Here is a 15,073-nt window from a genome sequence, read left to right on the forward strand (position 1 = left end):
AATGGACAACTGACATCAAGTGCATCTTGAGAAAACACTGATATCATAGTACTTACCCAGTACTCCTGTCAAAAAAAGAGCATAATCTGAATCAAAACACTAGGAAACAGACAAAACCAAACTGACTCTTCAAAATATCAATATCGTGAAAGATAAAGGCTGAGTACTGTTCCAAATTAAAGACATGACAACTAAATGCAACACAAAAGATAGCTGGAAAGTTGAAAAGATAGCTCCTATAAAGAGCATTACTGGACAAATGGTTAATATGAAGATAAACTACATATTACATAGTTCAATGGTACCCCCTACTGGGGACCTGGCCCACAACTCAGGCATGTGCCCTAAGAACCAGTGACTCTTTGGTTCACAGGCCGGTGCTCAATCCACTGAGCCACACTTGCCAGGGCCTATGCACAATGTTTCTTGTATCTTGTATATTCTTCAATAAATATATTTTTATTTTACTTATTATTTTTTAAATATATTTTATCAATTATACCATTACAGTTGTTCTATTCCCCCCTTCATTCCCCTCTACCCTGCACCCCCCCACCATTTCCCGCCTTTAGTTTATGACCACATGTCTCAAGTTCTTTAGATTCTATATTTCCCATAGTATTCCTGCCCTCCCCCCTATTTTCTACCTACCATCTATGCTATTTTCTGTGCCTTCTCCTCCTTCTACTCCCCTGTTGCTAACCCTCCATGTGTTCTTCATTTCTACGGTTCTGCTCCTGATCTAGCTGTCCTCTAGGTTTGCTTTTGTTTTAGGTGTGGTTGTTAATAACTGTGAGTTTGCTGTCCTTTCACTGTTCATATTTTTCATCTTTTTCTTAGATAAGTCCCTTTAGCATTTCATATAATAAGGGCTTGGTGATGATGAACTCCTTGAACTTGACCTTATCTTAGAAGCACTTTATCTGTCCTTCCATTCTAAATGAAACCTTTGCTGGATAGAGCAGTCTTGGATGTAGGTCTTTGGATTTCATGACATGGAATATTTCTTTCCAGCCCCTTCTTGCCTGTAAGGTCTCCTTTGAGAAATCAGCTGACAGTCTGGTGGGAACTCCTTTGTAGGTGACTGTCCCCTTATCTCTTGCAGCTTCTAGCAGTCTCTCCTTCATTTTAATCTTGGCTAATGTAATTATGATGTGCTTTGCTGTGTTCCTCCTTGGGTCCACCTTCTTTGGGACTCTCTGAGCTTCCTGGATTTCCTGGATGTCTATTTCCTTTGCCAGACTGGGGAAGTTCTCCTTTATTATTTGTTCAAATAAGTTTTCCACTCATGGCTGTTTCTTTTCCCCTTCTGGTACCCCTGTAATTCGGATGTTGGAATATTTAAAGATCTCCTCATTTTTTTGAATTCTTGTTTCTTCATTCTTTTCTGGTTGGATGTTTCGTTCTTCCTTCTGGTCCACTCCACTGATTTGAGTCCCAGTTTCCTTTCCATCACTATTGGTTTCCTGTGCATTTCCCTTCATTTCAATTAGTTTAGCCTTCATATGTTCTTCTAACTTGTGACTATAGTGATGCTCAACCAGTTCTGTGAGCATCCGGATCACCAGTGTTTTGAACTGTGCATCTGAGAGGTTCACTATTTCTTTTTCGCTTAGAGTTATCGGCTCTGGGGCTTTGAGTTCTTCTTGAGCCATATTGTGCGGTCTGTCTCACTGCTCACTGCTCTGCTGGTTTATCTTTTCGTGAATGTGTGGCCGCAGCCAGCCTGCCCCGCACCCTCACTGGGTCCGCTGCCACCCGCTGCTACTCCGGCTGCCTGTGTGCCTTGGGTCTGGGGATCTTTCCTGCCTGACCCTGCTCTGCTGCTGGCTCCGCCCCTCTTACTGGTCCCCATTTAACAGTTCGTTGTTGTTGGACTTCCGTATAGTTCAATTTTCTGCTCTTTGGCTGCGTCTTTGTTTACCAAACCTTTGTTGTATTCAAACTTGGTTGTGGGAGAAGGCACAGTGTTTCCACCTATGCCTCCATCTTTGCGGAAGGCCAATATCTCTGTTTTTACTACATGGCTGGATACATTCTGTACAGACTTTGTATTTAGCTTCTAACATCATCATAATAGACCAGGCCCTACGTAGGACAGAAAGTACTTAAACAGCATGCTATTACCTTTGTATCCCCCAGAAAATTTAGGAGATTAAATGACCTAAGAAAGTTATAAATCTAGGAAGGCCAAAATTGGAAGGCACTGAGAGCACAATGAAAAGTAGTTAAGTAAATAAAATAATAAATATTCTGTCAGGTTTAATTTAACCTACCATCTTCAAGTTAGGTGACCAAGCAAATTAATCATTAAATAAGCCTCATCAAGTACCACTTTTATGAATTTGTAGGACTACATACCTCTCAGGGGAATATTTGAAGCAATGTTACAGCACAATGCCCAACATACAGTATAACAATGATAAGTAAAAAAATTTTAAATCCAGAAATTTCTCCCATGTTCCTTCTGCAGCAAGTTAAAGAGCTATGTTGGATGAGAGCTAGGAAAAGAATATTAAAATCTACAAGGTCTGAGTTGTACTCCAGCCTCTACCACCATTCCACCTGTATATTCATGACACCTTGGGCCTAAGCTTCCTCATGCTTAAAATGAATATATAATCTGTCCTCTAGCTCTTGATTTCAGTAATTCTGAGATAACTGGCTCATAAGAGGTATGGAACAACTCAAATTTTAAATTTATGTGATCCTATAGATCAGGGTGTCAAACTCATTTCGACCAGGGGCCACAACAGCCTTTAGGTTGCCTTCAAAGGGCTGAAATAATTTTAGGACTGTATAAATTTAACTACTCCTTAACTATTAAGCAGTTGAAATTACATTCAGCCCTTTGAAGGCAACTGCGAGGTTTATGTGGCCCCTGGTGAAAATGAGTTTGATACCCCTGCTACAGATGATGTAACAAACCAATTTAAAATATAAAATTAAACTTTTGTTTACCAATATTCCTTTGTTACCAGTAAGGCTCACTCAAATGGGTGAAATGTACTTTAGCAAGATAAAAATAAGCAAGATGTTGCTTCTCTTAATCTGGTGATTAATGTGATTAAAATGAAAATGGGTTTAGTAATCAAAAAGATGTGCTTTATTACAGTAGAACCAGCAAGGCAAACATCTAACAAATTTAGCCCTGGCTGGTGTGGCTGTGTATTGAGTGCTGGCCTGCAAACCAAAGGGTGGCAGGTTCCATTCTCAGTCAGGGCACATTTCTCTGGGTTGTAGGCCAGATCCCCAGAAGTGGGCATGTAAGAGGCAACCACGAATTGATTCTCTCCCTCTCTTTCTTATTCCCTTCCCCTCTCTGTAAAAATAAATAAATAAAGTCTTTATAAAAGAATTTAATCATTTATTTTTTAATATACTTTATTGATTATGCTATTACAGTTGTCTCATTTCTTTCTCCCCATTATTCCCCTCCACCCTGCACTGCCCCTCCCACCAGCATTCCCCTACATTAGTTCGTGTCCATGGGTCATACATATAAGTTCTTTGGCTTCTGCATTTCCTATACAATTCTTAACCTCCCTCTGTCTATTGTGTATCTACCATTATGCTTCTTAGTCCCTGTACCTTCCCCCCATTCTCCCCCAACCCATCCCCAATGATAACCCTCCATGTGATCTCCAGTTCTGTGATTCTGTTCCTTTTCTAGTTCTTTACCTAGGTTTTTTTAGGTTCAGTTGTTGATAGTTGTGTTTGTTGACATTTTACTGTTCAAAATTTTTTCTTCTTTTTCTTAGATTAAGTCCTTTTAACACTTCACAGAATAAGAGCCCATAGATGAGGAACTCCTTTAACTTGACCTTATCTGGGAAGCACTTTATCTGCCCTTCCATTCTTAACCAAAGCTTTGCTGGATGGAATAATCTTGGATGTAGGTCCCTGCCTTTTGTGACTTGGAATTTCTTTTCAGCTCCTTCTTGCCTGCAAGGTTTCTTTGAAAAATCAGCTGATAGTCTTATGGGAGCTCCTTTGTAGGCAACTGTCTCCTTTTCTCTTGCTGCTTTTAAGATTCTCTCCTTATCTTTCAATTTAGGTAATTTAATTATGATGTGCCTTGGTGTGTACTTCCTTGAGTCCAACTTCCTTGGGGACTCTCTAAGCTTCCTGGACTTCCTGCAAGTCTATTTCCTTTGCCAAATTAAAGAAGTTCTCCTTCATTATTTTTTCAAGTAAGTTTTCAATTTCTCACTGTTGTTTCTTCTCCTTCTGGCAGCCCTATGTTCAGATGTTGGAATGTTTCAAGTTGTCCCACAGGTTCCTAAGCTTCTAATTTTTTTGAATTCCAGTTTCTTCTTTCTGTTCTGGTTGAATGCCTATTTCTTCCTTCTCGTCCAAACAGTTGATTTGAGTCCTAGTTTCTGCCCTGTCAGTGTTGGTTCCCTGTACATTTTCCTTTATTTCACTTTCCATAACCTTTACTTCTTCCTCTATTTTGTGACCACACTCAACCATTTCTGACAGCATCCTGATTACCAGTGTTTTGAACTCTACATCCGATAGGCTGGCTATCTCTTTGTCACTTAGTTGTATTTTTTCTGGAGCTTTGATCTGTTCTTTCATGTGGGCCATCTTTTTTGTTTCAGCATGCCTATTACTTTGTAAGGTATTCACCAGGGTGGGTCAAACCATGTTGCTGCCTTGTGGTGCTGTATTTGGGGGGAGGTGCCTAAGGGGGAACAATGCTACTTTCTCAGCTCTTGGTTGGCTTCCAGTCACTTCCTCCATTACCCACAAGCAAATTGGGCACTTCTGGTATTGATTCCCAGGTGGGTGGGTTTGTGTATGTTCTAGGACTTGGCTATTAAAATAATACCTCTTTGAGCAATAATATGCTCAAAGAGGTATTATTTTAATAGCCCCAAACTGGAAACAATCCAATAGCCCATAAACATTTTAAAGATTATAGAGTGATTCTCTCCAATGAACACTCTTGTGAGGCTAGGAGTTCCTCCCACCACCGTGACCCCCACAGGTTTTTCCAGTCAGAGGTTTTGATGCTTTATTTCCCCGTGCTGGAATCCTGGGTTGTCTCACTCCCCTGTTATTCCTCCCAGTTTACCTGCACATGAATGCAGGACCAACTGCTCCACCAGCCACCATCTCACCTGATCCGCCAGCTACCACCTTGCCGAGAGCAGCACTGATCGCCTGTCTCCACCCCTCCAACTGGTCTACATGAATGTTTCTTTTTTAACTCCTTGGCTGTCAGACTTCCATACAGTTTGATTTTCTGGCAGTTCTGGTTATTTTTGTGTTTAAATTTGTTGTCCTTCTTTTGGTTGTGCGAGGAAGCAAAGTGTAACCACCTACACCTGCATCTTGGCCGGAAGTCCAGAATTTAATTATTTAAACTTTCGTAAATTACCATACTATACCATAACTTTAGATGTCTTTCTATTTACAGACTGTAACATCACACTTCAAGTACATGATTGTGAAATATTTATAGTTAAAACAGAATGATACCTGGGACACCTTTAAAGTACTATAGCTACACCCTCCATGCCCTCCCATAAATTTAGACGTTAGGAAAGGACAGATGAAAGATGAAGTTAACTGGTAGGCATATATTGCCTATGCATATATCTGAAAATTCCCACTAAAAGAAGTAACAATATTTACTTTTAAAAATCAATGTAATTCATCCTATTAAAAAACTAGAAACAAAAAAAAATCATAGATAAAACATTGACAAAATCCAACATCCGTTCCAAAATTCAAGGAAGTTCTCAGTCAATTCAGGGAACTTTCTCGATCTGATAAAAAGTATCTGCAAAAAATAATTAAGCTCAACATCAAATTCAGGACTTGTGCACTTTGAAAAACACTGTAAAGACAACGAAAAGACAAGTCACAGGCTGGAAAATATTTGCAAAGCACATATCTGAGAATAGACTTGTATATGGAATATATAAGAAACCCTCAAAACTTAACAGGAAAACAACCCAATAAAAAATAGCCAAAAGATTTAAATACTTCACTAAATAAGATATACAAGTAGTAAACAAGCACATGAAAAGATGAGCAGTATTAATCATTAAAGAAATGCAAATTCAAACTACAGGGGGGAAAAAATCTTAATAAAATGGCTAACATGAAGACTGCCCATACCAAGTGCTGATGATGGTGTGGAGCACCTGGACCTCTTACACACTACTAGTGGGAGTGCAAAATGGTATAACCATTTGGAAAAACAGTCTTGCAGTTTCTTAAGATAAACAGCCATTCCACTCCTAGATAGATACCCAAGAGAAAGAGTGTATATATCCACAAAGACTTGTACATGAATGCTCAAAGAGGTATTATTTTAATAGCCAAAAACTGGAAACAATCCAATAGCCCATAAACATTTTAAAGATTATAGAGTGAATAAATGGCAAGGGTCAGAATCTGAACCCTGGTTTGAGGATTTTATGAAGCCCAGTGCTCTTTCCCCTACATAAAACTATATGGAGATACATGTGTATTTCATAATTATAGCATGGTTAGGTGCTCAAATACCAACTACACTAATCTCAATTAGGCCTAAAAACAAGTCTGCTTCTAAATCTAGGCAGATAAGGAGCTAAGACTTGACTTGAGAGTCAGGGATGGTTTTGGAGAGGGGGAACCTTACGTGATAGGCGAGCTGGAAGATCTGTATGGCTTCTTAGAAGTTATAGGTGTTGGAGGTGGTGAAAATGAAACTGGCACCAGGTGTTAGACCAGCAGAGTTAGACGGGACCTCAGTTCAGCAACCTCAGTACTTAAATTCTAACTAAAAAAGAATTCAGAGCCAAGACTTAAACTATAGGAGAAAGTTTATTTAGAAAGTCACAAAGGTAAAAGAAGTGAGCTATAGAAGAAATGGGATCTCAGGAAACAAGTTACAGAGGGAAAAAGGGGCCCTTGGAGGTTAGGGGTGAGAGAGGTAAAGGTAACCCACTTACGGGAGGAAGAGGAGAAGGGGGAAGGGTGGGCATGCTCTCCCTGAGTACACTGGATCCTCTGTCCTAAGGGCTTTCAAGGCTGGAGATTTTAGGGAAAGTCTCAAGGGAGGGGCTCAATAAAATATTTATCAGTTTTCCAGGTTGTCTTGTCATGGTTGTGGTCTCCACTGATTGGCTGGTACCAGGCCAGGGAGTCATCAGTCAATGAAGCTAGTCCTGAGGCCACTTGTCTGGTTTTGCTGCTTTTCTGAGCCTAGAGCTTAAACATAACTGAGGCCTGGATGTATCTGATGCCTGTCAGAACCTCATTGTTCTGGGGGCTTAATGCATAAGGGCTATTTTTTATATCCCTTGTTTGTTCCCCTTTTAAGGGTGTCTGGGATCTAACCTGAATGACTTGTAACCCAGCACCCACTAGGGGAAGACGGTTATCCTGGGGATGAGGTCCTTGATTCCCCAGTTTCCCCCTTTGCGAGGTACCTGCGGCTTTCCACCCTGGTGACCTACTCTACCCCGCCCTTCCCTCTCTGCTCCTGTCTAGCTGCCTACCACACAGGGAATGCAGGCCCTTTCAATCTCCTTAAGTCAAAGTCCACAGATGTGCCACCTCACTCTTCTTCCCAAACTATTAAATTAGGTTTATTTTCAGATCCAAACTAAAAGCAAACAACACCCTAATTTAATAAGTTTAGGGAATGCCCACCATATCATGCAGCTGATGGCAAAATCTGTTTGCTATCAAGAAAGAAAAATCCTAAATTCTAAAATACAAGGCATAAACACAGGAGTAAAGTAATAACATAAAATCTTTTGTTTTGATGAGAAGAGCAACTGAGGTAAAAGGACCAGAAATAAAATAACAAACCAGTGACCACACAAATATAGCAGACTAATGAACTTTACCCAAACAAGAGCTGTGTATCTTTCATAGGCAGGAAGAACAAACAAAAACCTATGTATTTAGGTGGGGTTGTTTTTTGTGTGTGCAGCTAAAATCCCAGGCAGCCAACATGTGTATTTATTTACAAAGGGTTTCCCCTGCCTTTCCCTTTTTAAAAAAAATTCTCTATGGGAAACTGTCATTTAAGGCATCATTAACTGATTCTATACACATGTTGGTACCACTAAAACCATTTTAAGCCTTCTTTTCTAGGATATCAATTGTCTTCTATCTAAATAAAGATTTCTCCTGTCCAGTCTTGCTGGTAGCATTAAAACATGCTACCAAGTCCTAAGACTCACTCTTCCAAATATTCATTTAACAAAATTTATAAATATCATGACTTCCAAGAACACCTTCCTAGGGTTTTTCACTGATTCCCTCCCTGGCTTGTACTTCCCAAGGTGGCAAGGACTTAAAGAAGCTTATCAAAACCAGTTTTAGTTTTTAAAAGTTGTTGGAAGGCCCAGACACTCCCTGAAAGGAGTGCAGTTTAGGTAGTTACACCCAATTGGTTCTGGATCCATGTAAAAGGACTCCAAAACTTACAAGTATGGAACATTCTGTGACATGGAATATTTCACAATATAGCTCCAAAAAGAAAACATAAAAATTAAATAAGCTATATTATACCAAGCTCCATTCTCATTATCTGTACCTAGAATAAATTCAACCATATGCAGCATAATCTTCAAGGGGTACTTTAGGTGTGGTTCAAACAAACTGCCTATAAAAGAAACTTGGGCTGCTCAATAAACTGGGCAATTTAAGAACAGACAATATTTAAAATACAATATTCACAATTAAGAAGCCTAGTTTAAGATTCTGACTGGTACTTACGAGTTTTCCCTGAGAAAATAATTTAGTCCCTTTTGTACCAGTTGATTTATTTACTAATTTCAGAATACCAGAGCCTACATATCACAAAGCTGCCATGAAGAATAATGTTTATGAAAGTTACTATAAAGTATTACATAAGCATTCTTTTAAAATAGTCTTCAATGTGTTCTTTTCATAAAAATGTGAATTTTAATCAAACTCCTTCAATGAAATTATTTTTACAAGCATTAACTCATTAAATCTTATTGTATCTTGAGCCTATCTTACATCTTTTAGAACTCTATTAACTTAAATGTAAATCAAAATTGAGTCTTTGGAAAACTGACAATAGAAATTTGAAGTATGCTCTCTCTTAAAGTCAATTTGTCCTTTTTTGCACTGCCTCCCATTATTCAAGAAAAAGAAAGGGCTTACCCAACTCTGAAGTCACCTATTCAAATGGAATCACTGGCTTGCTTTCACTTTGAAATTCAAAGTGTTTGATGACATAGTATCACTTTTAAACTAAAACAAACATGTTTTTCATTGCATTATTTTCTTAAAGTTAATTTTAATAGTACCTAATAGTGACTATATTTACTTAATTTTATGATCTTTCAATTAGTACATACAGAATGGGGTTAAAGTAGGTTCAATTGTTCATATGGAAAATAATACAATAATTAATAAATATTAATACAAGAATAAACTGTTTCACATACTCATAACCGTAAACCTACTTCTGCCCCACTCTGTACAATGCACCATTTTTTACATACTAGGATTTTGTTTCTCTTTCTTAGGGGTATAAGTCAAGTCAGTTTTTAACTAACCCTTTTCCCTACTTTACTGCTCTATACATAGACTTTAGGGTTTAAAACAAAACAAATCACAACAAAAGAACTGAGACTCTTACCAAAGTCTGGCAATTCCCCCTGGCCAAGATCTAGACCCTAGGTCCTCTGTCTCCACAGCTGCAGATTACCTGTACAATAGTATCTACCCTCTATTACCTGTACAATAGTATCTACCTTAGTCTAGGTTCTGCATTTAGGAATGGCAATTGAGATTCTGAAGCTTGGCTAGAAAATAATTTCTTTCCATCTCCAAGGCCAACTTAGACCTAGCTTGGATGAAGTGGCAGGACCTGGTGCACAACTTCACTGGAGGCTGGTCTGCATACTAGTGTTGCCTGAGACACAAAATTGGGCTCATAAGATACACTCGAGATGTAAGGGGAACCCGAGATCCATTTTTGCTGACATCTCTGGTTCTCCACCTTCTTTAGCTTCTCCAGGATGTGACAAGCTTTTTAATTCCCTTACCAAACATCTTGCCCTCAACCTAGGGACCATGGGCAAATTTCTCTCTCATTTTTTTTCTCTTTTCACAATAGAAGGCAAGTGGTTCTTCAACTGGCTATATGTTCAAAGATCCCTTGTTTCTGAGTATTCTGGGTAACAGTATTGTCAAAGTAGGGAGCTCTCCCTGGGATGTGCCATCCTGGCATGCAGATTACTTCAAGCTATGAACAATTAAAACCCAACAAACTCAGGCAGTGTTTTTTTGTGTGTTTTTTATCTCCCCCTTTCCTTCTAATAGGGATTCAATAGAAGAACCTGCTTCAGGAAGGGAACCTTAGGATAACCACTTTAGCACATATGAATTAACAGTGGTATACAGGAAGGATCCATGAAAAAAAATCTGTGCCCTATATTTCCCTCTGACCCATTGTTTCTGATAGGCAGCAAGAATGTGTACCACTTTGTCAGCTAACTTGTGAGTTGACTATTTCCCTTTAAGAAATCGAGATCTGCCCCCTCTTTCCGCCCCCCCTTTCTCGAAAATGACATCTATACCTCATCTATACCTCACTGTCTTGGGAATTTTTATGTTTATGTAAATTATCCATGTGCATGTAATAAAATTTGATTTTCTCCTGTTAATCTGTGTATGTTGTTTCACTTATTTAACCAGCCAGAAGAACTAAAGAGATAAGGGGAAAGTTCCCCAGGTGGTGACAATATCATCTACAAAAACTATCACCTATAAAAAGAAAAACAATTATTCTAACAAAGTCTTCAACAAAATTATACATATGCAAATAACTATTTGTGCCTTCAAATGTCTAACTTTTATCCTAAATTAAAACTCAATGAGCACTGGCTAGTGTAGCTCCATGGATTGAGCTCAGGCCTGCAAACCAGAGGATCCCAGTTCCATTCCCAGTCAGGGCACATGCCTGGGTTGCAGGCCAGTTCCCGGCAGGGGACACACCAGAGGCAACCATACATTGATATTTCTCTCCCTCTCTCCTTCCCTTCCCCTCTAAAGATAAATAAAGTAAATTAAAAAAAAAAACACAATGAAGCCCTAGCTGGTATAGCTCAGTGGATTCGCAGGTTCGATTCTTAGTCAGGACACATGCCTGCATTGTGGGCCAGGTCCCCAGCAGGAGGCATAGGAGAGGCAACCACACACACTGATATTTCTTTCCCTCTCTTCCTCCTTCCCCCTCTGTCTAAAAATAAAATCTTTAAAACACACACACACACAATGGGAACTAACAATCTATCATAAGTTAACTGCAAGCATTAGAAACATTTATAAGTATATAGTAATTCTGTAGTGAAATGCTCAACATCAGTATCTCCTTTCTGGCATTTTCTTTTCTTTTTTATTGCTTTCTTTCTTTCTTTCTTTCTTTCTTTTTTTTGAGAGGGAAACATCAGCCCATTGATGTTTCTATGCACTTATCCATGCACGCATCAGTGGCTTCCTGTATGCGCCCTGACCAAGGATGGAATCTGCAACCTTGGTGCATGGGGACGATGCTTCAATCAACTGAACCACAAGGGCAGGGCTCCCTGCTTTTTCTTTCAAGCTTCCCTTACACTTTATTCATGGGAACGACAAACACATAATAGTCACTATTTACCAGGTGCCGTTCTAAGTGCTTTTTATGCATCAATTTACGTAAGGCTCTGAACAACTCAATAAGGTACATAATACTTATATATCAATTTACAAATAACAAATCATTGGCATAGACAGGTTGAGTTACAGGAGTCTGTCCAAAGTGACAATGCCAAGAATGGAACAAAACAATCTGGTTCCAGAGTCCTGTCTACTAACTACTGTGCTATAATGCCTCTGATACTCACTATCACACTCAGCATTAAAATTGCTTATAAACCACTAGAGGGCATGGACTGTGATTATCCTTTGCATAGCTATGTCCTCCCTACTGAGCAGAAGTCTTGAGGCTCATGAATAAATCATTGTTGAGCTCTTCACAGATATGCTTTCCCCTCTAGACTATGTTCCCTTAAAGGTCAGAAACAACAAAAGTGATACCGCAGCACATCCTTTAAGAGTGCATGGTACCTAAGTGGAAAAAAATTAATACGACGAAGTTCTTACTCCAGACATTCCTAAACACCTGCTGAATGAATATATCTTTTATTTACAAAGTCTTGAAGCAAAATACAAGAATAGGAAGCCTGTTTCAAGATAACAAACAGAGCCACTTCTTTAAACTTAACTTTGCAAGAACTCAATAGCTGCCTTAAATATTTTACTTTACTAGTAGGCAGATTAGCGGACTGCGGTAAAACATTACATGAAATAAAAGCTGGCCTTCACTACATGAGTGCTCCCTTTAAAATAACTTTTTACTTAAAAAAAATACTTAGCAAAAGATAAGTTTGCACATGGTTACATTATTTTTTAAATAATGACTCTTTTCATAGAATACTTCTAAGTAGTAAATTGCCCTTCTTTCACTCAAAGCGCCCAGGAATTTAAAAATTAAGCTTAATTTGGGCAAGAGAAACAAAAACAGACAATACTAAGAATTACGCAATATTTAAAAGCGCAATTTCAAACTGTAGCCACCTCTGAATTACTTATATAGGTATTAGTTACAGTAAACCTCAGCATCAGGCAGGCTTTACCCTAAATACACCAGAAATTCTACCGTGGTTATCATTTCAACTCAGAACAATTTCCAAATTACCTTCTGATGCTAGAAGAGCATATATGAAACGAACAATTCCTTTGTGACACTATTCTGGAAACAATGTCAAAGTTTTTGCTTAAACAAAAGTATCAACTCTTTTAAAACTTAAATTTATCTCAAAGAATTAAGCTAAAATTGTAATATTTAAAGTGGTCTGGGTAATTTGTGAATATCTGCACTAAAGAAATAGCTCTCCAGATTTAGTAATTCCTGCCAAGGCCACACCTTATAACTTTCCCGTAATCCACAAGTAAAACAGATAGGGAGCAATGTGAAAACTGCTAAGAGCTAAAGTGAAATTACAGGTAAGTGATCTCCATACAATCAGAAGGAGGGGGGAAACCGAACCCGGGCAGCTATCAGGGACCAAGCTGCCCTACAGCTGGCCGCTGTGGAACACTTGCGAGCTACTACAAGAAAAAAACACCTTCCTTCCTTATAGTTTCTTCCTTCCCCAGGAGGGTTGAGGGGATGGGGGAGGCCCCCGGAAGGCACTCAAAGGAGAAAAACACGCCCCAAGTTCCTAAATCAAATTTCTGCCTACTGGTTTTTTTCCTCCAAAACGGACGGCCGGGCAGTTCTCGAACCCGCAGATTTGGGGGTAGTGAGAGGGGTGGGCGAAGGGGCAGAACCCAAGCCAAAGCTTTACACATGGTATCTTTTTACACCAGCGGAACCGGGGCACACCCTTTCCTCCAGAAAGCTCAATTTTCCCTCAAAACCGCAACCCTGGCCGGCCCAGGGCCACGCCTCGCCGAGCCCGTCCCCACGCCAGGCCGGGCCCAGGCCGCCACCGCCCGCCCGCCCTCCTTTCCCGGCTGCTCTCCGCAAGCTGCGGACGACAGCTACAGCTGAGCGGGCGCACTCACATCCGTCGGTGTCCTCCTGCAGGTCCTCTTGGAGCAGCGAGAGGTCTGCGCCGAGGGGAGAAAAGAAAGGCCTGGTCAGCGCCCCCGCGACCAGCCGCCCTCGCCACCCACCCACCGTCCCTGCCCTGCGGCGCCTCCCCGCGCCGGGACCCCGCGCCGGGCTCGGTCCCACACAGGCAGACGGGCGGACGCGGGGAGGCGCCGCCGCCGTCGCGCCGCCAGAAGAACAGGGGACCACGTACCCGCCATCTTGTGGTCACCCCCTCCTCCTCGGTCTCCCGGGGATCCGGGGCTACATGGAGCGGCGCGAGCCGGGGAGCCAGTGGACGCGCGCGGGAGGGGCAGCTAGGAGATGGGCCGGGCTGACGGAGGCGCGCGCACGGGCGCGCGCGCGGGGCGGGCCGAGGGCCGTGGGTGGAGCGGCTCCGGGGCACCGTGGATGGGCGAGCGCCGTGGGTCCGTGGCCTCGCCCCGCCTGCCCGCTCCGGGGCGGCTGGCGCTCCCTCGCGCCTACCCCGCTCCCTGTTCGGCCCGGTGGCGCGCGCTCACACCCTCGGCCGGAGTCGCCCTCAAGCCGAGAGCAGTGACGGAGATGCGCAGGCTGCCGCCGGCCCGGGACACTGCGGCTTGTGCCAGGAAACGGAGCCGGGCAGGGCCTCCCGTGGCTCAACTCGCTTTATTGGGTCACCGGCCTCGCCCACCACCTCGTCTGCCGCAGCCCTTCTCCGCAGGCGGGCCGTTCGCTGTCCTTCGCCCCCTCCCCAGGACTGCACGTACGTCGGCGGCGATTCGAGGCCCCGCGGCGGCCGAGGTTCCACCCTCTGGGTGGAGGAAGCACCGCCTCCCCGCGCACCCGGGGCCGGTCGCGAAGTGGCTGGTAACAAAGCCCAGAGCCCGGCTGCCTGGTCTTGGGAGTGACCAAATTATCTTTGTTCAGCCGGCTTTAACGCCCAGCACCTTTAAGTCTTAGACCCAGGTTATTACCCCTATGCCCTTCTAATCCGGAACTGACAAAGCAAAAATCCCCCAGCAAGGGCGTTGGCAGGCCTGGGTTCAGATCTAAATTCTGCCATTTACCGAGTAGGCTGGTGACCCATTTGTGAAATGAAATATGGTAACTGCCTCTTGGGATTTTTGGAATTAATGAAGAATGTAAGGAACCCAGAACAGTACTTAATATCTAGGAGGTGTTCAATGACGAGTGCCTATGATTAGTTTTTTCCTTTAAATAAGTAGTTAAATCATTTTGGTAGTACTTAAGATGTTCAACTGAATTCTTTATCAGAGATTTTTTACGGTTTTTTTTTTTGCATGTGCATGATTAGCTGAGGCTCCCAAGTGCAAAGTGGAAGCTAAACTTATTTTTTAATCACGTTTCACACTGTCCTATTCCCACCTTCAATTCTATCCAAAGCATCCAAAGTGATAAAGTGGAGAACAAAACCAAGACTTGTTTAACTGATGGTACATT

At 41.7% G+C, this 15,073-nt stretch overlaps 1 protein-coding gene across 4 annotated transcripts in view; it reads right to left on the reverse strand.

Annotated features, from left to right (window-relative positions):
- The window catches only part of PPP4R1 (protein phosphatase 4 regulatory subunit 1), an 81,292-nt gene extending 66,880 nt beyond the window's left edge, over positions 1-14,412 (reverse strand). For 3 of the 4 annotated variants that reach the window (XM_037050364.1, XM_037050365.1, XM_037050367.1), the window contains exons 1-2: positions 13,845-13,969; positions 13,603-13,647 (exon numbers count right to left, since the gene is read on the reverse strand). In XM_037050364.1, the coding sequence (XP_036906259.1) occupies positions 13,603-13,647; positions 13,845-13,851 (52 nt within the window). In that variant the 5' untranslated portion in view covers positions 13,852-13,969. Of the gene's footprint in view, positions 1-13,602; positions 13,648-13,844; positions 13,970-14,379 lie in introns of those variants that run through there. The other variant, XM_037050366.1, reaches the window with a different exon arrangement.
- Positions 14,413-15,073: the final 661 nt, after the last annotated feature.

This window comes from Sturnira hondurensis, unplaced genomic scaffold (assembly GCF_014824575.4).
Source record: "Sturnira hondurensis isolate 20B ecotype Veracruz unplaced genomic scaffold, ASM1482457v3 Scaffold0006713, whole genome shotgun sequence".
NCBI classification, from domain to species: Eukaryota; Metazoa; Chordata; class Mammalia; order Chiroptera; family Phyllostomidae; genus Sturnira; species Sturnira hondurensis.